Source organism: Prionailurus bengalensis, chromosome E2 (genome assembly GCF_016509475.1).
Source record: "Prionailurus bengalensis isolate Pbe53 chromosome E2, Fcat_Pben_1.1_paternal_pri, whole genome shotgun sequence".
NCBI lineage: Eukaryota > Metazoa > Chordata > Mammalia > Carnivora > Felidae > Prionailurus > Prionailurus bengalensis.
The window spans coordinates 55,329,963-55,352,320 of record NC_057352.1 but is presented as its reverse complement, the minus strand read 5'-3'; the positions used below and the strand labels follow the sequence as shown (position 1 = coordinate 55,352,320).

Here is a 22,358-nt window from a genome sequence, read left to right as displayed (position 1 = left end):
CGCAGGGGGAGACCGGCAAGGGAGCCGACTCCCCAGGCAGGTGATGTCTCTTCTTCGTCCTCCCTCCCTGCCTCAGGGCTGCACCGAGTTCACGGAGAATCTGGAGAATCTGGCCAGGCTGGAATTGTCAATGCGTTTCCCCTCTCCTGGCCCTAGCTGACAAGTACATCCTGCTGGATAAAAACACACCTACCCTGCGGTAGGACTCCCGGGCCGGGGGTTCTCCAGCCTCAGGGAGCGGGCATCGCGTTACAGGCTAGCTGTGGTTCGATCCAGCTGAGGTTCCCGGGCAGTGGCGAATGGGTGCCAGGTCTTGCCGCCGCCCTGCCATGTTCTGGGACCGAGCGGGGGCTGTTGCTGCCCCTGGGGAAGAGGCGGGCCGGGCTGGGCAGTGCGACAAGGTACAGACCATGGCTTCTTTTCAAGCCTGTCTGTAAGTGGTCGCGCCCACTGAGCTAAGAGACAGAAGCCCAGCAGCCAGCACGGGGTCTTACCGAGTGCTCTCGGCCACAGCCGCAGACTAGCTCAGTTCTCCCCGTGACCCTGTGGCCACAGGTCCTGTCACTGTCCCCTGGAGACCTGAGGCACAGTGTGGGGGGCGGTGTGTGTGGAAGGCTCTAGCCAAAGCCTGAGTTGATGGCAGAGGCTGGATTTGAACCCGGCAGTCCGGTGCTTAACTGGTAGGCTGGTTCCCCTTCAATCTAATTCAGAAATGCAGTTCAAAAGGCTCCTTTCACTTTCCTGACGGCACGGATCACCCCAGGCACTGCAGGCCCGTGGGTGTGCCAGCTCCGAGTGGCCTCCCCAGGGCCCCACGGTGGCACTCTCTATCCGGGGTCTGGCTAGGTCAGGGCCCTGGGCAACACCCACCACTGTGCATGCGAAACCCGACTCCCTACTTCCTCAATCTTCCCAGCAGTATCGGGATTGATCTGGTTTTTTTTTTTTTTTTTTCCCCAACGTTTATTTATTTTTGGGACAGAGAGAGACACAGCATGAACGGGGGAGGGGCAGAGAGAGAGGGAGACACAGAATCGGAAGCAGGCTCCAGGCTCTGAGCCATCAACCCAGAGCCTGACGCGGGGCTCGAACTCATGGACCGCGAGATCGTGACCTGGCTGAAGTCGGACGCTTAACCGACTGCGCCACCCAGGCGCCCCTTGATCTGTTTTCTTAACTGCTCTATTCCATCCCTCGTTATTTTTTTAAAGTTTGTTTATTGATTGATTGTGTGTGTGTGTGTGTGTGTGTGAGAGAGAGACAGAGACAGAGACAGAGACAGAGACAGAGACAGAGACAGAGAGAGAGAGAATCCCAAGCAGGCTCCATGCCATCAGTGCAGAGCCTGATGCAGGACTCGATCCTGTGACCGTGAGATCATGCCCCGAGCCGAAATCAAGAGTAGGATGCTTAACCGCCTGGGCCACCCGAGGCGCCCCCATCCCTCACTACTTTTTATTGAGGTGAACTTTACATAACACAGACCACTGAAAAGTGCACAATTCAGTGGTATCTCGTACAGTCACAATGGTGTGCAAGCGTCATTTCTACCCAGTTCCAGAACATTCTCGTCACCCCGTGCCCGTTAGCGCTCGCTCCCCTCTCCTCCCTGCCCCCGGGCCCTGGCAACCTCGAGTCTACTTTGTGTGTCTAGGGATTCGCCTTTTCTGGACATTTCACGTAAATGCAATCGTGTCATTGTGATGTGGCCTTTCGTGTCTGGCCTTTCGCGCAGCATGACGGTCTCAAGGTTCATCCACATTGGAACGTGCACCAACGCTCCATTCCTTTTCACGGCTGGGTAATATTCCAGTGTGTGGAGAGACCACGGCTTGGGTATCCACCCGCCTGCTGTCTCCACCTTGTGGCTAATGCGAACACAGGCATGCAGGTGCTGTCTCAGTCCCCGTTTTCAGTTCTCCTGGGCATATACATACACACACCGAGGAGTGGAAGGACTGGCTCGCAAACTCTGTGCTTAACTTGTCGAGGAACCGCCAATCGGCTTTCCACAGAGGCTTCGCCATTTCCCATTCCCACCAGCAGCACGGAAGGGCTCCAATCTCTCTACGCCCTCAGCAACAGGTATTTTCTCTCATTTTTTGACAGCTATCCTCAGTGTGTGTGGAGTGTTCATCCTCCTCTTTGAAAGCAGAGCTGGGACACCATCCGGCCCCACCTCACGGATCCAGCCGAGGAAATGGGTTCCCAAGGTCATCCCAGAACCCAAACCCTCGGCCTGTGGCCCCTGCAGCGCCCCACCCCCACCCCGGGGCGACATTATTAGTAGGGAATGAATGGCATGCAGAGAAAGATCCTTGGGTACAAACACACTGGGACCAGTGAAAAGCAGCTGACCCAGCCCTTAGAAAAAATCCGGAGCAGACGGCCCGGAGGACGCCCAAATTTCAGAAGCTACTCTGAACCTCAGGCAATTAACAGCAACGACCTCCATCGGGTTCTCCAGAAAACTACAGGTTTCTTTTTTTCTGGTACCAAAACACAGGAACAAAGCAGTACAGGTTTCTTAAAAAACAAAAGAAAACAAAACGCACACCAATTCACTCAAACCTGGTCTTGTTTTTTTTTTTTTTTTTTTTTTTTTTAAAGAAAAGACCTTGGCTCTCACCGGCTTCTGTTCCAGCTAAAAGTGGTGGCAGCAGCAGCATGGGCCATCCTAAGTGGCTCCCATCTGGGGGTCTCCGGGACTAACCCCTTCAGCCACAACACCGTTTGATCTGCCACCTTGGCTATCAAGGGAGCAAATGAGTGTCTTGCAAAAAGGCCCGTCCCCTTCCCAGAGAGACAGGATGCTGGACTGCCTGGCCCTGGAGCCCAGCTCTGCCCCCTTCCCGCCCACACTGGGGCCTGTGAATTTGGCTAAGTGACAACTTCTCTGGGTCTCAAGTTTTTCTGCTGTAAAAATGGGCTGTTGGGAGGATGAAGTGAGTTAACATGTGACGTACTCAGCAGCCCCTGTCACAGAGCTGGTGAACAAGGTATGTATTCTTTGCTGTAGCAGCCACAGGTATTAGGAGGGTGACAGGGTCAACCCCACGTCCCCCACATCACCTGCATCACAGCAGCAAAGCACCCCTCCCCCACCGATAACAGGCAACCTGGGGTATATTCCCCCAGGACCGGGTTCCTTAATATACATTATATATATGTATATTATATATGTTACATATATGTATCATGTATGTAAATTCATTATATATTACATTCACATACATAATACATATTCATCATATATTCGCATTATACGTACGTATCCATATGTATCCATTCCATTTCTTCTCTTCCTGTGACTTCAGGAGTGATTCTGGCAGACTCGACGTGACTTTGACGCGTGTGGTAGATTCTCTAAGCTCTTTGCCCCTGACCTTTGGGGAGATGTGCCTTTGACGTTTTTTCAGGAGCAGTGGTCTTTGTGGGTTTGCTGTCTCTGGGCACGGCCGCAAGAGGAAACTACAGAGGATTCCATGTGCCACGGATGGAATTCTCCGACATACAACGGCACCCTCGCTATCAAGGTCCTCTATTACCTGACAGTCTAATTTCTCTCTGTCTTCCAGGGAAGGGAAATTTGCAACCGTTTTCTGGGCAGGACAGAGTAGCGACTTCCTGTGATAGGGCCGGAAGCCACCGAGGCAATGCCAGTGGAGAGTGCCTGTCAAGGCATCGATCTTACATCAAGAGCCAGGATCCAGGCAGCTGAGACCCAAACCGCTTCAGGTGTGGCACAAAGGCAACCTTCTGTTCGGAAATCAAATCGAGCTACGTCGATAATGCAAGCTTAGGCAGGAGCCGCTGTAAAAATTAGAGCCAATCAGAATGCCTTCCCCATCAAATTGTTTTATTGGGCTAAACAGCTTGAACGACTCATTTTGTTCGGTACCCTTCTAGAAAATATTTCAAGTTTTAAATGAACTTCCAATACATAAAACAAAATTACTTTACCATAGACAAATTTCAGATCAAAATACAACACTCTGTTTTCTGTTTTCTTACAGTTATAAAATCCAGTCAATACAAACTACATAAAAAAGATAAAACACTTTCAGTGATCCTCGGTACAAGAGAACAGCACGACGGCAACGTGTTCCCAGAGCACAAACCCCGTGCGCGCGGAGAGGGATCGACCCCCGGTTACCCCGCAACACACGGGAGCGGGCCGACAAAGTGCATGCTGCCGGATGGGACAAGGCGGACGCACCCCCTTGGCATCAGTGTTACTTGTAAACCATAAAGCAACTCTGTGAGAAAAGTTACGGATTCAAAATTACTTCAACTTCGCTACATTTCACGCCAGCACAGGAACAGAAAGTTACTCCCCACAACAAACCCACAGAACAGACGAGCGCACGTGGACCACAGGGCGTTTGAGACTGTGACACTCCCGCGAACTGTCCCACAGTGTGAGCGGTACGACGCTCTCGGCTGCAGCTTCCCCCTCCTTCGGATCTTTTCAACGGTCCGTACCAGGTCCCTCGAGTAGCTTCTGTGTATTTCACGGCCAATCTCTTGCCTCTTAGCAGCAGGTGTCTGTTTCGAGATCGGGATCCCTGGCTGCACACAACACCACCCCGGCTGAACACACGTCTAAGCAGACTGCTCAACCTGGAATCTTCCCAGATTGCAAAACCTGCGGGATTGACACTCAAACGATCTGTCTGTGTCGTGTCAGAAAAGAGAAACGTGTTCGTTCAACAAATGCTTGTGTTTTAACCAGATGAGTCCTGACACGGTGTTTTTTTGAGTTGGCTATTTATGAAGTTCTCCTTACGGTGTGAAAAGCGGCAAAACGGCAAATCGAAAGTGTGCTAAAACCCACTTCTCGACAAGGGCGACCGTCCCGTAGTTACGCCTGGAACCGTCCTGCCGGGCCAGGGCCCACAGTGAACATCAGCCCTGAGTCTCGGAGAGTCCGGTGGGATTTACAGCCCCGTTTTAAGGAATTCCCTTGACAGCTTGCTCACAGCAGGAGAGCTGCATCCAACAGTAGGGACCGAACGAATCTACGCGTTTATAACGAGCTACGGATGGACCTCCTTCCCAGACAGACACGTGCATCCCTGTTACTGGGAACACAACAGCGATAAAACGGCCTCTGCCCCAGCCTGCCTACGGTGCTCCCGTGGGACAGCTCCTAATGAGGACGGGAGGGGACAGCTGGGGCGGGGAGGTGCTTTTGTTCAATCCGCTGACCACCCCGGTTCTGCGGAGGCGTCACCGCACGGCAGGCTGCCGCGGCCACGGCTCCTCCTTTCGAACGGTTGTCACAGTTCACAAATGGTACGATTCGAAACAAAGTATCACTGCGTCCCTGGCGACTCGAAGGGGTACAAGAGTGAGGCACCAAACAAAAGCTGTGCTACCAGCGGGTCAAAATGAAAAGAATCCCATCAGTGGAAAAAGCCACTGATGATTTAACTAAGCAAGTGTTGCTAATATCTGTGCTTTTCTCAACTAAAGGCCGCTTGGCACACCTCCCACCACACAATTACCTGCCCCCTGGAATGTGGCTGTTTTCAAGGAGAACTTGAATTCTGAGGTCCCATGTAGGAAAAAAAGATGCTGTGAACCCACATACATTGGTTTGTTTTGAAGCTGATGACACCCTTTTGCCCCCCCCCCCCCCGCCCCGTACCAGATCCTACCTAGTTTTTTTACAAAGCGTTAAGAGTCAAGTTCAATGAACACATGCTAGATTAATAATAACACATTTATTTTCTGGAGTTTCTTCGGAAGCAGAAATCCCTTTTGAAGAAAATAGGAAAAGATGGTCTCTCTCTGATTGTAAACGAGTGGTTCTAATTTCCGATTCTGCTCACAACTTGGAGTGGTGGTTTTAAGTTCCGAGCCCACCAAGAGACAAGGAGACCACGGTCTCGCTCTGCTCTGGTGGATACAGTGACGGTGCAGAGCCCGGGGCCCGGCTCCCCGGCTCTGCGTGTGGCCGGGGCACAAGGCTGGCTTCTGCAAGCCTCCGAGCCACCCGGGGCCTGAGCACGCCTTGCCGGGCCACCTGGGGCCCGCACGGCGCCTCGCGGCCTGGTGCTGAGGTAGAGTACGTGTGGCACCTCGAGCCCCTTCTCCCGGCTCAGGGAGGAGCCCCAAGGGCCTCCGGGCAGGCGTGGCGGGCGGGCCAACCTGGGGCCCAGGGAGACTGTTCTAGCCTACAGCTGCTTAAGGAGCCTCCGCTGTGTCGCGGGCCGGGCCTCGGAGGGGAGGCTCCGGCCCAAGCTCTCACCCGGGAGGAGGGGGGGTGGCGTGGACTCTGGGAAGCTCCCCGGGGCCTGGGGGACGGGTCTGGCTCTCTTGCAGCCAGGGCCAGCTGGCTGTGGAAAGTGCTAGTCACAAAGGCTGGGTCAGGAGCTCCTAGAAGAATGCCTTTTCAGTGAACACTTTTAGGCGAATGGTCTGGGGAACAAGAAGAGTTGTGTGTTTGTTTTTTCTTTTTCTCCCCTTTTTGAGATACATAGTTTAAGCAGTTAAAACCTCCGGCTGGGACAGGCATAGGATGAGGAGGAGAGGGGGGGATGGGAGGAGCAACCAGAGGGCGTAAACAGCATGAGATAACCTCTTCCACCCTGACCCAGTCTCTACACTGGCGCAGGGAGACGCGACAGGCGTGGAGGGGCCTGTTTCCCCGGAGGCCCCACCAGCGGGGTCCTTGGGCGGCCGCGGCGGGTCGTGGGCAGGAGGACCAACACTGGTTCAAACAGCACTTCTCAGTAAGCGAAGACCACTCAAGAAATGGGGAGAAAATATACCCAAGTGACGAGAGCACACAGACGGCTCCCTCACGAGGACGTGGGTGCGAGCCCCCACTGGCGCCTGCCTTCCTCTGTTTTGGGACAGATCTTTGCAAGGCCGGGGGTGGGGGTGCAGAAGAGAGACGCAGAGTGAGGGGCCGCCTCCGTCTCCTCCAGACTAAGACTGCCATGTGCCTTCACAGAAGAGAGAGAGCAAACCACAGAATCGGATGCTTTGGAAATTCTTCTCAAAGGACAACGAGAATCCACCCCAAGGCTGCCGACGGCTCAAGCTACAAGGAGCCCCAAGAGGTGGCCCAGCACACGAGCCCCCTGGAGAGCATCCCGGGCCGTGGGGTCACCTGGGACCTGCTTGAAAGAATGCAATTTTACTCATCAGCTTTCTTAAATCTGCACAGGTACATGACAGATTTAGAGCAAAAAGTGTATACAAAGCAAGAATCGCTGTTCTGGATGACAGCGTGGTTTTAGGGAAATCTCTAGAACTAGGCCTATTTCTGAAAGCTCTCTGAAGAAGGCTGTGGCTGCTGGCCAGGGGCTGCAGCCAGAAGGCAGTGAATGGGCAGTGGGCAGGGGGGAAAGGAGGAGAGGGAGCACAGGTTGAAAATAACAAAGACTTTTGTCCTCAAAATCAATGCAGAAGTACAAGCTCCCCCTCCCCCACTCACTCACTCAACTGTTTACTAAGCTGCCAGCCTGCAAGGAGCTTTGGAGATGGTGCCCAATATCCTGCCACCGGTAAGAACCCTCTCACCGATGCTGGCGTGCTGTCAGTCACAGCCGCAAGGACTCATCCTAGGGGGCACTTTCACAGACGAGCGCTCAGTACCACAGAGGCCACCCATTTTTCCACGAGGCCACTCTGTCTCTGTGTCCACTGCTGGCCTGAGCCATGCACACCGGCTCGCTCTAAAGACATCCTCACAGGCCAGAGCCTCAGGCCTCCGGAGGTCCTGATTCCAGCTCCCAGAGCGCCTACCGCCCACACTGCCGTCCCTTGGGGGGCCCCAGGCTTGCTCAGGTCTCTCTGACGGTGGCGCCTAGAACTGGCAGCTAAATGCAGTGGCCCAGGGGCCCATCTGGGGCAGCCCGTGGATGAAGGAGCAGAAGACGTCCTTTTCTAGCTACCAGCCCACTCTCCCAACAAACACTATTCTTTTTTGCTTTTTAGTTTTTTAAAAAATGTATTATTATTTTTTTTTACTGTTTGTTTTTGAGAGAGAGACAGCACAAATGGGAGATGGGCAGAGAATGGGGGGGACAGAGGACCCGAAGCAGGCTCAGTGCTAACAGCAGAGAGCCCGACACGGGGCTCGAACCCACAAACTGTGAGACCATGACCTGAGCCGAAGTGGGACGCCTAATTGACTGAGCCACCTAGGCGCCCCATAAAAAATTTACTTATTTTTTAAAGTAAGCTCTATGCCCAACACGGGGCTTGAACTCACGACCCTGAGATCAAGAGTCGAATGCTCTACCAACTAAGCCAGTCAGGTGCCCCTATTCTTTTTTTTTTTTTTTTCAATGTTTATTTTTTGAGAGAGAGAGAGAGAGAGAGTGCAAGCTGGGGTGGGGCAGAGAGAGAGGGAGACAGAGGATCTGAAGCGGGCTCTTCACTGCCAGCACAGAGCCCGATGTGCAGGGCTGGAGCTCATGAACCGTGAGATCATGACCTGAGTTGAAGTCAGATGTTTAACTGACTGAGCCACCTAGGTGTCACTCTTCTTTTTTTTAAACAGTTGCCTTGTGTTCAAATTGTCAGTGATTCCCCTCCACCCCCCACCCCGCCATGTTTTTTTTCTTTCTTTTTCATTTAGGAACTATCTCCTCTGAACCTAGATACAAGACTTTCTATTTAGCCATTTATTAGACTGTAGCATCACTAAAGACCCTAACACCCAACACTTCATCCCTCCCAGCACTTTTCTCTGCCTTTTATACTTTTATACAAATTACTAAGAAAAACGGTAAAAATGGACACGGTCACGGTACCTCAGAAGCTGTTCTCAGTGGCAATGTCTGGCTGTTCGATCCATTTCTCAGCCCTTGCAGCCCTGTTTCTACTTCCTGTTTGATTCACAAAGATACCAAGAATGACTTTATACAATGTCTTACATGCTGCTAAATCCACCAGTCCCAGAGTGCGAACCGGAAAGGAAGCGATGTTATGAAAGGAATTAAGTAGCTCACTTTCTGCATCACTTTGTTAAATAACCCTTCTTTATCCGAAGGGGCGGAAGCTCTACACACACACACACACACACACACACGCACACACGCACACGCACACATGTAACAAATTCTGTTTGTTTTTTTGCTTTAGTTTCACATGGCATCCACGTTAAGAGAGAATAGGTATGCTGATCTCAAACAGAGATCTAGAAAATATCCAGTTGATATGACCAGTGTAGACTACTACTTGTGGCATTTTAAGGGAAAAAGAAAAATCAACTTTGGTAAAGAATTTAAAGTATTCTTAGAGGGCTTCAGTATCTTAGAGGACTTCAGACGTCCGAACGCGGAAGTGCCGAGGTCAGGACGCGCAGCGAGGGCACCGATGACCGGAGGCCGGGCTGGGTGGCCACGGCGGCCACGGTCACACGGTGGCGCCAGGCTCTCATCGCCCTCACGTCTCTGGTCCTCAGAGCAGCCCGAAGACGTCATCCTACGTCTACAGGTAAGGAACTGGGCTTCAGGGTTAAAGGGCTCCCAGAGGTCACAAAACAGCCTTCGGGGCAAGCCCTCAAACCCACCTGTGCCTGGCTCCGGGGCCCGTGCACGCTCACAGCCACTAGGTTTGCTTGCGCAAGTCCATAAAGTGTTTACACAGGTTTTCCTCAAGATAACCGAAAGGAAAAGGCTGGGGCCCTGAAGCGGTAAGTGTCGGTTCTCTTGGAAACCACTTAGGAAAATGTCTCACGCCTGCTGCCAGACCCGCTGGTGCTGACGTCCTGTCATCTGGGGAGAAACTCTGCCTTTCACCCTCAAAAGCACAAGCTTAAAAACCAGATCATGTCAGAGGATAACGGCAGTTCTGTCGCTAGCTTTCATCTGGTCTCTACGTTATTCCCGGGATGCTAGGTTTCTAGGAACGGGCAGAAGTCTTTTGGGCACCAGGGATGCTGGGTAATTCCTGTAAGAAACTGCTCCGGGAGGAGGAAGGTCTGACTGGAGGAATCGATGGGCCTCGGGCGGCTCGCTCCCCTAACTTACCGCCCAGGGAAGGTGACAGGCGCTGGCGAGGACAGAGCCCGACGTGCGCCGTGCAGAGAAGGCGCGTTCCACTGATGCTCAGAGAAAAATCCAATCGCTCGTGATTTTAAGCATCCTGCGATTCTAAGTTGTTTGGTCAACCTCAACCTTGTCCTTTGGAAACACTTTCAGATTTCATTTTAAAACTCTAGACTGTCAGAATGAACCGAGAAGAGGAATCTACTAATGAGCCTCTATTGTCATCAAAATTAAAAGATTCTTGGGAAACAAATTCATGGAAATACGCTTAATAGCTCCTTAAACCAACCACAGTAGCACCTTAAGACAAAGAAAAACAGTAGCCCCAAGCATCTGAATTCCCACCGCTGGGTCAGATTACAGGTAGACACCTTCTCGGTCTGATCCTAACAAGGATGGAGAGTAAGCCCTCTGTTTTACACAGCAGTGGTGTTTAAATATACTACTTTTCTACGTTATGAAAACACAGCCTTTTCAAGACTCTTTAAAGTTCAAGTTGAGTTTCAAGTAATCACTTCGCAGCAGCTCTAGGAGAATGACTGTTCCTCCTGATTAAAAGTGCCTATTTAAAAAAAAAAAATAGTAAAATGGAAAATAAGCCTTAGAGAATTGTATTCCTCAAGGCCGCCTGCTGCTGGCTTCCAGGCTTTTGTTAAAGGACAGAATGTGTTGAATTCTCCTAAATTGGCAGGGGGTCAAGCACAACACCACATAATGAGGTAGCGGAGAACAGAGTTTTTCCTATAAACACAAAGAACAAGGGAATAGGTGCATGTAATTCTCATCCAATTAAACAGGAAACACGATAAAGCGAGCTACGTATAGTCATATTCATACCAAGTTCACGGGTTTAACTGGAAAAAGTTTTACCCAAGGTTCTAAAGTATGCCTTATTTGTAATTGATAAGCAGGAACAATAAAAATAAAGTTTTAAAACCTAAGAATTTTACTTAAATGCTAAAAAGAAAGGTCTAATAAATATAATTCGCTGACCAGAAAGATGAGCCTGTGTCTACTTGGGATCTGAATCATCCGAAGTGGCCACATATTTATACGGGTCGTAGGAACGGGCGATCTTTCCCTGTGTGATCTTATGCAGCATGTATGGGCTACACTTGTGTAATTGCTACACCCAACCAACGTGGGGCTTGAACTCACGACCCCAAGACCAAGGGTCACCCGTTCCACCAAGTGAGCCAGCCAGGCTGTTTAACTTATCAGATATCTGATGTGATGAGGAAGGGAAGAAGTCTAAAGACCCAGTCACTGACAGAACTTCGGGGACAGAACTGAACACGAGCAAACCTTCCTCGACCGCATGCGTTTAGACCAAAGAACAGAGAATCTTAACTGAGCTCCTCAGATGTCACGTAAATGCATTGTAAAGGTGAGATGTATTTAAAATGAAAAATAGAATCATTTGAGAAACATGCAAAGGTTTTACAAGTTTTACCAGTTGGCTTGCAAATAAGTAATAGCAAACATAAGAGTTCGACGCCACTGAGACTTTCCCACCAGCAGCCAGCAAAGCCTTGACCTGATTTCATGTCCTTCTCCAACGTGGGTAAGCAAGTCACAACTCACCTTTATACCCTGCATCTCCATCATTTCTGAACCGGCTAGAAAGAGTACCTCAGGGGTTATTAGAGAGCTAGCAAAATACTTCCTTCTACCTTTGAAGACACACTCTCTTCTCCCTTACTGTACACGTGGTAAGAAAAGAAATATAAATGAAGTTTCTGCTCTTTAAGAATAAAAACTGCTTTTCTGTCAAACACACTTAGTACTTCCGTTCTTACAACTTTAGTCAATTCTTAAATTTCCTATGGCTAACTGACAAAGAAAACCAAAGATCTTTCAGCTTATGTCTGTATAACTTTAAAGGACATGTTTGAGGGCTTACGTTATACCACAAATGATTATTTTAGGACTGAAAATACTTGCACACCTAGAAAATTAAGCGATCGTCTCAGAGGCTGAACGGTGAAATGATAATACAAAGACCTGGCTTCTGCTTTGGGTTTCTACTTGCATGTGAGGTGGGAAATGAAGCCATATCTCCTGGGCCTCAGAGACTGCTCTCTGTCCAGTGGGGCCACTGCACCCATCATGGAGAAGTGAGGATCACAGCAGTATGTTCTGGAAAATACCCAGAGGCACGTGTAAAAAGCAATCAATCCCAACACTAAATGTGATCAGTGGTATGAGGTGTGCTGAGTATAGTAGGGTCCTCCAAATCCTAAAGAACATATGGAAACCACAGAAGTGTGCGTCTGTACGTCAGGCACTTTGTGTTTTTTATCCGTACTAGTTTCTCACTCTAGAATATGAGTCCAGCACATGTGCATACAAAGCCTCTCATTTAAAATCCAACAAAATAAATCGCTCTTGGAGAGGGCTTCTCAATCCCACAAAGAACATCACTTTGATCACAAGGGTACTGTACTCACTGGCCAACCATTTCCTGACTACCTGCTGTGTGTCGGGCACTGGGGTGAGCAGACGGCCAAGACAGGGTCACTGCCCACGAGGAGTTTACGGTCTAGAGGGAGAGCAGCAAGACAGCCCCGCAGAAATCCAAGCAGAATCCCTAGGGGGTCCTCCATAAGCATTTGCTGATTAAACCCAGGGCAGCTTTTCTGTACAAATCCGTCTCCTCCCTTCCTGGCTCCCCCAAGGCTCTCACAGGCATGAGGGGCAGCCACGGAACAAGGGCAAGCTCACACTTCCCTTCCACCAGGTGCTTTTTAAGGGGGTCCCAGCACCTTTTAAATCCATGCAGGGGTGCCTGGGTGGCTCAGTTGGCTGAGTGTCTGACCTCGGCTCGGGTCATTATCTCATGGCTCGTGAGTTCAAGCCCTGCGTCAAGCTCTCTGCTGTCATTGCAGAGTCTGCTTCTGGTTCTCTGTCCCCTTCCCCTGCTCAAGCTCTCTCAAAAAACAAACAAAAACAAGAAACAAAAACCAAAACCCAAACATTAAAGAACAAATAAATAAATCCATGCAAAGTGCCACCTCATTCTTTACCCAGATATTCAAATGTCTCCATCTGACCACAGGAGGCATCCTCTAGAATCAGAAAGGCCAACAAGAAGGTAATGCTGTAGCATTTTTAGCACTCCTTGGGAAACTTTTTGGTCTGGTACACGGGAGGAGGAACGTACCAAATGGAACCCCAACGGACCAAGGCAGCTGACGAATTTCTCTAAAAACCTGTCTTACTACCATGAGTAACTGAGGTGACGCAGCAAAGACAGCCCTATCTCCACCAGGTCAATATAAGGATGTGCTTCCTGCATATTGCAGGGAACCCCCTCCCACCCACGAATTATAAAAATGGCACCCCAAAGCATCATGAAAGTTGTAGTAAAATATAACAGGACACTTTAGCACAGGGAATACACCATCCGTCATCGCCCAAATATTCTTTTCTGGTTGCTGCGGTTTGAAAACAGCCCATTGTTACCTATCAACTCCTCACAGCAATGAAATAAAGAACAAATGAAAGGAACAATGAGTTCAAAGATTTCCAAGGCCAAATCTTTATAGCTATATCGACTATACTAGTTGGTAAGCACTGTTTTAGTCCCACTGAAGGAATGCAAACCCCAGGTAAAACTTACTAAACAGACTACGACTCTATGAATATTTACACCCAACGTGAGTTGAACATAGTAGTATAAACTGAAGGGCCACAGGCTCAAGGATTTATCGGAAGCACCAGGAGACAGTAATATATGTAGTTTGGAACTACAATTTCAAAAGTAAACATGTATAAACAGACTTACCGAGTCACATAACACACACACACACACACACACACACACTCTGTCCCTCACACTTTTCCCTCTCACAGGATAGAAGCACTAACACACACTCACACACACACACAAAATGAAAAACAAAAAACAAACCCCCAAAACAGCACTTCATTTTAAATTAAACACTTATATCTTTGAAAAATCTATACTTGGATGTGTTAAACAAACAAACAAACAAACAAGCCTACTTTAGACTGTAGCCTACGAGAGATCCTTTAAATATTCACTGACTCTAACCCCGAAACAAGTTTCCTTCTGTTGGCGGGATAATGAAAATAAATTGCACTTCCCCCAATGATATTTATTTAAAATTTTAACATCTATCCGCAACCGCCTGTTCCAACCTATGCCTGGTAAAAGTGCCTTACGGAAAAAGAAGTATTAAAAATTTATCGAGAAAAAGATGTTTCAAGGCATAAGTGGAATGTTAAAACAAACCTGCATGAAATGACTTAAAATTTATTTCACAATACTGAAGTAACTGTCATTGACAAGAAAGTCACGATTAATTTTGGAGCCTAATAAAATTAAATATATTCCTACCCTTCAGCAGAATATTTTTATATTTATATATAGGAAAATAACAGTTTGGCACTTAGCAGTTCTTGTTGGTTATTGCATCCCATATTATGTGGCAAATTTATTTTAAAAAACATTATCTAATTTCTGCAGCTACCGTGTCAATGAACTGAATAAAAAACTAAAAAAGAACTGTTTTTATAAAATGAATTGACTAAGTCATGCAGGCACTGATAATATTGCAATAATATTGCAATAACCCATTCACTCCTAAACGATGAATTGTCTCCTTGGAGAGGCCTGGTGTGCACTGGGAAGAATTATAAACTTCAGAAATTAAGAGAATGGCTTATTAGGAGAATTAAGAATTAAGAGAAAGCCTGCCATGGCTTTCACAGGACATCAGTTACTGCTTCAATGTATGTCAGATGCAACTTCTGAAGGCCAAGGTTCTGTTCTGTTCAGGAGATTTTACCAAAGAAAATTCACTTCTTCAGCAATTTGTTTCCTCTAAAAAACGAGTATCTAGCTGTAAAAAAAGAAAGTCTGCTTTCTTTGCAGTGGCCGCGTAGCTTGCTTTGATGAGAAGATATCCCAGGTATCACTGGGACGGTGTGCGGACGACAGCTGACTGGTACACAATTCAGAGGAAAAAGGCCGGCTTTGCTTTATGTATCGAATTCGATTGTGTTACGTGAATGTGTGGCAAATCTGGCCCCGGGCCTCTGATACAGAAGATAGACACCTCACGCCTTCTTTCAGCAGTAACTTCTCCACACACAACATTCTTTAGAACAGCCCCCCCCACCCCGACAAGTCTTCCTTCAGCAACGTTTACAGCATCGTACTGACTCCTAACAGGTGTAAGAAAAAAAACTGCAGATAGGAGGTTACCCTTTTTTCTGTTCACGGTGGGGGAAACACAAGCGAGGTTTCCTATGCATGTTAACAGCGTATAAGCATTCCATCTAGGAAGTTTCTAGAAGAAACTCCTATTCTCAAATGTATAAGCAAAGGATACATTTATACATTTATTAATCATTAAGACAAAATACTGCTTCTTACAGCCATTTACTGAGGGCGGTGGAAACTGTAGAAAACAATTAAAATTGAAGAGCTCTGTATTAAATTGATTAGAAACCTGATATTACATAAAATTCAAATTATGACGTAATCAAGCACTTGGAAGTCCCTGATCTCACACTAAGGTGGCATCATTTGAATGGAAAACAAAGAATCTTACAAGGTAAGTGCTACTAATGACAGATTTTCTCCCCGTGGTGGGAAGTGCGGCGGCATGGGGAGACAAGGGAAGGTGGGGGAGTGGAGAAGCAGAGAAGAGATGAATTCGCTCTACTATGAACAGAATGAAATTAAGTTGAGGTAGTTTTATTCTACCAGCCAAACTTTACTTATAACGTAATTTGTCTAAAACTCTTGCTAGTGAACAGCATCGAGAAAATTCTGCTACAAAGACTAGATTCTTAATGCAGGTTCGCGCTCTAAGACAGGTTTTCAATCCGAAACAGTAGTGGACGAGACTCTGTGTGCTTTCAGACAGATTGAAGTTTTTTTGATCCCTATATATTTTGTCTGGACAGCTTTTGTAGCCATAGCAGACCTTGGTCACTTGTCTGACTCGGGTCTTTCTTCTGTAACATCCCTTACTCTGCTTATCTCCTCGTGTTTACAAAATGGTTCTGGTTAATTGAACAGGAAGAACGAACGGCACGGCACGAGACCCTTCACAGCTCCGAGAGAACTACCCCAGAAATTATGGCATGACGTTATCTAAGTCAACACAGAAGCTAGCAACTGCCTTTAAACTCGCACGAGGGCTGCAACCTGACTCATTAATTTATCGAGCCTTTAGATTACTAAGATAGAACGTCATGAGAGAGAAATTTTATCTTAGTTTCAATTCATGATAATATAGTTTAAAAAAGATTCTTAGGACACAGTACTAGTAGTAAGTGGAGACTACCTGGCCCAATCTAACATCTTAGGCACAAACCTGAATCTGTCGGGCAGGGTTAGGCATGATATTTCCTTCCAAGTGCAGCAGGAACGCAGTCTTGGTGTGTTTGGATATGTTGATTTGCATATACGGATTTCTGTTGTTTCCCAAAGCCAGGTACTGGAACACAGCAGTCGCTCGGAAAGGAGTCCCCTTCCGGGAGAATGCACCTTAGTACGCTAACTTCGATATTTTACATGACCCCGATTCCCACTTCCCTTTGCCTCTACCGGATAGTTACTCCGTTTGTCTGCAGACACATCTACCCGGAGGAACAGATTCCTCCAAGGGAGCTTTTTCGACAGTTACGGGTTCTCCCCGAGAGGAGCTGAAGCGCGGGCTTCTAAGCGTTACAGTAAAACCACCGGAGATACGCTGCCACCTCTGGTCCCCTCGCAGAAAGCCATGTTACGGTGCGCTGGGTCAGGAGCTCTGCCTCCGCTCTGCCGCCTCTTCAGGGTGAATGAACACGGATACGGAACAGGCCTTGCTGGAGCTGCAGGCGGAAAAGCTTGCAATTTGCAATACGTAAGGCTGCACAGCCGGTGCGGCGGAGGTCGGACGGGAGGAGCGGTTTGGTATGGTGCCACGTCCCTGTGCTTCTTTTAAACTCGCGCACGTAGTCGTAATTGGTACCTGAACCACGAGAAGCAGCACAGGTGATACAACAACACGTCTTGGAATCGCCAGAAACCGCTCCAGCAAAACCGCCGTAACGTGCTTACCTGTATCGAGATCTCCGATAACATAAATGCTGGCTCCTATGGGGACAGCTCCATAAACAAAAGAAGAACTGGCGGGGATGCATAAATTCTGGTCGTTAAGGTAGATCCACCTGAAAACGAACAGACAGACAAAACGAAGGAAGTCAAGAGGATGAGGTCTAGGAAGATGACAAAGGTGGGTGACCTGTCCAGAGGACAAGGCCCCGCACCAGTTCAGCTCAACCTGCTTCCCCATTTCCTTCCTGTCACTATGGACGATACCTCATTTTGTCCGTTCTGGAACGGCACCCACTTTGAAACACAAAGCGTACGCACTTTTCAATCTGCTTCTTTTGCTCAGGAAAACGTTCCCGAGACTCAGTACCCCGTGGCTTACATCCATACTCTGTTTCTTACAATTTTAAGTGGTTTTCCATTGTATGGATGTACCAGAATTTGTTTATGCGTTCCCTCGCCCATGTTCCTTTGGGTGCTTTCTGGCGTTCGGCTCCTGTGACTAAAGCTCTTTTGGACACTGGAGTGTAAATCTTCTTTGTGGATGTTATGTCACAGAACTGGTTATACAGCTAAAGGTGTATTCCACTGGGTAAGGAAATGCCGCACCGTCTTCCAAAGTGTTGTGCCATTCTCCGTCCCAATGAGCAACATCTGAGGCTTCCTATCGCCGGGGATTACTGCCAGCTCTCGGGAATGTCGGTCTTTCTGATTTCGGCCACGTTCGTGGCGTGGGCTTGCGGGCTTCCCGGAAAAGAAGGATGCTGGGTGTCTCTGTGTGTGCTCGCTGGCCATTTTATCAGTCTTCTTTTGTGAAATGTCTGCTCAAAGATTTGCTCATTCTTGAAACTGGGTTTTCTATTTTCTTCTTGAATGGTAAGATTCTTTGTGTTTTGGGGATACAAGTCCTTTGTTAGATACGCAGATCATGAGTATTTTCCCCGGCTTGTAGATTATCTTTTCATGTTCTTAATGGAGACTTTTGAAGAAGAGTTTTTAATTTTGATGAATCACAATTTATTCTTTTCTTCCTTTCTTTCTTTTCCTCTCTCTCTCTCCCTCCCTCTCTCTCTCTCTCCCTCTTTCTTTCTTTCTTAAAGGTCACGCTTTCTATGTCCTTCTAGGAAATCCCTGCCTATTCCAAGGCTGTAGAGGTTTTCCTCTTATGCTTTCTTCTGGAGACTTCACAGTTTCAGCTTTTACACTCACGTCTTACGACACATTTCAAGTTGGATTTTCGGAACGGAATTAGGTAGATGTTCACTTTCCTTCCGCGCAGACCTCTAATTGCTCTAGTCCCATTTGCTGAAGAGACGTTTCTTTCCCCACTAAATTGTCTTGGCCCTCCTGTTGAAACTCAATTTAATAGCCACTAAAAGGACCCAGGCCTCTAAAAAGATATGGCTGATTCCCCAGGTGAGACAGAAAACACAAGATGAGCCTGGAGTGCCTTGCACGCCTGACAGGAAGGGCTTAAAGGACGGGGTGTGTCCGAAGGACACAGAGCTGACAGGAAGGCATTCCCAGTGGCCAAAGCTGGAACGGTTGAGTAACGAAATAAAAAACGATAGCACCGCATTTATAACTCACAGAGTTGCGCGGTGTCCCAGCCAAAAATGCGTAACCAAACCTCAGCTTAATCGTGAGAAATCCTCAGACACACCCAAATTAAAAGACATCCTATAAAAACACGGACCAATTATCTTCAAGAATACCATGGTCATCAAAGGCAGGGAAAGACCAAGGAACCATCGCAGATGAAAAAAGACTAAAGAAACACACCTGAGTATGTTGTCGGATCCCGCATGGGATCCCAGAGCAAAGGGAAAAGAGATTAGTGGATGAGCTGGTGAAATTCGAATGAAGACTGTATTTACTTAACAGTACTGTACCAACCTAAATATCCTGATTTTGATATCTGTACTATGGTTACGTAAGATGTTAACATGAGGAGAAGCTGGGTGCATGGCTTAATGCAGACTCTATTTTTGCAACTTTCCTATCAGTGTAAAACTATTCCAAAATAAAAGCGGTTTTTTTTTTGTTTGTTTGTTGGTCGGTTTGAACACCACCACCACCAACCATAGATTCTGCTATATAATGGCATTCACTTAAAGTAATTGGACCAAACAATTTCCCTTTAAGAGCTAAAGACATAGCTGTGGGTGTAGCAGACCTCATCAGACCCCGGGATTGTATCTAAGCCCTTAAGAACTACCACGTCCAGGCCTACACTCGTTATTGGAGCGCAGGGCGTATGGACGCTATTCCTGTATCTCCAACTCTGTGCTATCGAGTGTCCGGGAAGACGGCGGCTGAGATCCAGCGCATCTCCGTGTTAAATACAAATGTGAAACTGTTTCTCTAAGAACGGCACTTTCCTTTCAAAGAACTCTTCCCAGATTGTTACAAAGCGGCAGCTTCCGTATTTGGAATTCTAAGAAGCACGGACCTTCCGAGATCATATAACCACTGCAAAGCAAGGCTAATGTAAGGCTGCCAGAGTCTTAAGCCCTTCGTGCAACATTTGATTCATCTTACATCTGAATGGTGACTGGTACCCAGCAGTTTGCTGGGACTAGGAATGGTTTGGTCCCTGCTCCCAAAATGTCTCTAGGAAATAGGGAAATGGAAACATCCAAGAGCTCTCCCTGAAAAGTCAAAATGGGGACCTGAACAGGCCTTTGAAAGAAAGTGTCTGAAAACGTCCGACTACAGTAACTGGCTTATTCACATCTTATGTCTTCAGGGATAAACATCAATAGTGAAGCCCTGACATTTCAATTCTTCCCAGGTTCTGAATCAAATGAAGCCAGTGAGTGTCCCCAGGCCTTGTCTCCAGCTGCACCCTACATCCAGGACCAAGGCCAGTGGGGAGGCACACAACCCCTCCAGGCGAATCCATGACGGGGCCATGTGTATCCGCACGAGGGTAACCGGCACTGTTGACTGAACATCTGTGACTAGATTATTTACTGAAAAGCACATCAGAACACAACAATATTTTGGCATAAATTTGTAGAGTTGAGAATCTCACATTATTCCTCCCTGGAATAATTAAACAAAGCTGAGGCAACCGGTCTATGTAGATGATCTACCAAATTTGGTCCAAAGCAGATCAATGACTCAGAGTTCCTGGGTTCCAGACAAATAATCCTAGGTGATTTATTTCATATAATGCGGAGGCTTCAGTTGAAATAAAACTGATACAAAAACTTAAGTGCATCATGTATTTACTTGCTGCTTGTAAAACGGATATAAAACGGGCACCTGGGTGGCTCAGTCGGTTACGCGTCTGACTTCAGTTCAGGTCATGATCTCACAGTTCGTGGGTTGGAGCCTTGCATCAGGCTCGGCGCTGGCAGCAGGGAGGCTGCTTTGGATCCTCTGTCTCCCTCTCTCTCTGCCCCTTTCCCCCCAAAAAGACACATTAAAAAAAAAACAAAATAGGAATAAAAGGCATACGGTTTTGCCTTTCTTTCTCTGCCATCTAGCACCTCGTCGACCTTGGACAATTTAGCTGTCATGTGTCAAATGCAGAGACCAAACACCCCCACTGACATCAAATGACCTGTGGGCATGAGCTCAAGTGGCCAGCGTAAAGTGCTTTGCACAGCGGCCAGCACCTAGCGGCCATCCCAGAGTGATAGTCATTTTTGTAACAGACAGGGCAGTGGTATGCCTTTAGTTACAATGTTTTCAAACACGGTCTTATGAGGACTTGAGGCTGCAAGGACGGTCCTCTGCTAACTTAGAATGAGCAATGTCCCCTGTGAAGGAGACTTCAGAATATAGCCTGGCTTGTGGCAGTGAGCTTTAGAGAGAGCAGGACAGGAGGGAAGGTCGGGGGAGGAGGGACAGTGAAGAGGGGAGAGGGACGGGCGATCAACTGGAGAGGAGAAAGACAGAGGGAGCTTTAGTGAGGTTCTGCTTCCAGGAGGGAGAAGGAAGCTCTTAACAAGCTGATCCCCCTGGGAGAAAGCAGGTGCCATAAACTCCGGGCAAGAGACCAAAGACCACTGCCCGACGGCTCTGGAGACTAAGCCAAAGCAGGCAGATTTGGGGAAAGAAGGTGAGAGTCGAGCACACAACCCCAGGGAGGCAGCCTGCCAGTGGTCTGGTAGTGTGGGCCAAAGGCAGCCTTGAGTCCGTGAGCCCGGAACCGTGAGAACTTGAACCTGAGGTGGGCCTCTGGAACTGAAGACGGGCTCGAGCGGCTGTGTGCAGCAGGAGTTACAGCCTCCAAAGAATCCCACCAGGTGCATGGCTGCTAAAACTGTCAGTGCAATGCTCTGACAGCACCAGAAAGGACCTCGGGGCCCCGACAATGTACCATTCACAATGTCCGGGACGCAGCCCAGAATTACTCAACCGACGAAGAGCCAGAGAAAGGAGGACCCATTCTCAAGGGAACAAACCATAAACAGACACCAACTCTGACGTGCCCGGGGTGCCGGGATGATCTATCAGGTGGGGACTTGAACGTGGCCAGAGTAACCACGCTCGAGAGAGAAAGAGAAACACGCTTCCGAGAAGATAGGAGATTTCGGCAAAGAAAGGAAGAAATGTAAAATTCTACCTGAAGAATCTGGCAAGGGAAGAGCAAAACCCAAAGTAAGTCAAAAGAAGGAAACAGTACATGAGATGAGAGCAAAACACAGTGGAGAAAATGAAGGGCCTTGAAAAGATGAACTCCGTGTTAGGCTTTGCCAATAGGGGGCGCCAGAGGGGACCGCGAGGCCAGGTAGGGGAAAGGGCTTCTTTCCCGGGCTTGGTGTGCCTCTTTCCTTCCTCCCTCGGGCTGCAGGCAGGAGGCCCAGAGGTGCTTGCCCTCAGCAAGGTCCTCTGCCACCCAGCAGGCCGCTTCCTGCACACCAGCTCTGCCCCCAGCTCCCCGGCGTCCTGCACGCGGTGGCCATGGCGCACCCTTGCAGGGTGGGGAGGCCTCTCTCTTCCCAACATGCTCCTTCTTAGGGTACTTCCCTCAGCCCTAAAGGTAGTGGTGGCTGCACTGCCCAAATTAGCTATTTCTGCACTCCTCAGAGCTCTCTTTCACCCATCGGCAGTTAACCACCTCTTCCTAGTGAGTGATCGTGTGAATTACGTCTTCCCTGTTCAGATGACTGGTGTGGTTTCTGCCCCTTGACTGGGCCACGGCTGAAACAGATCTGGTCAGGAGTGCGGTTCATCTCCCGGTGTCTTACAAAGGCTACTTCCTAACCATGAGATTCAAACAGCATAACGCCAAGGGGCAGACCGATAGGATGTCT

At 48.3% G+C, this 22,358-nt stretch overlaps 1 protein-coding gene across 1 annotated transcript in view; it reads right to left on the bottom strand.

Annotated features, from left to right (window-relative positions):
• Window positions 1-3,842: 3,842 nt before the first annotated feature.
• GAN (gigaxonin) overlaps window positions 3,843-22,358 on the bottom strand; it is a 63,400-nt gene continuing 44,884 nt past the window's right edge. Inside the window, exons 10-11 of the mRNA XM_043599749.1 lie at window positions 17,095-17,204; window positions 3,843-17,005 (exon numbers count right to left, since the gene is read on the bottom strand). Coding sequence (XP_043455684.1) covers window positions 16,824-17,005; window positions 17,095-17,204 — 292 coding nt within the window. The 3' untranslated portion in view covers window positions 3,843-16,823. The remainder of the gene's footprint in view (window positions 17,006-17,094; window positions 17,205-22,358) is intronic.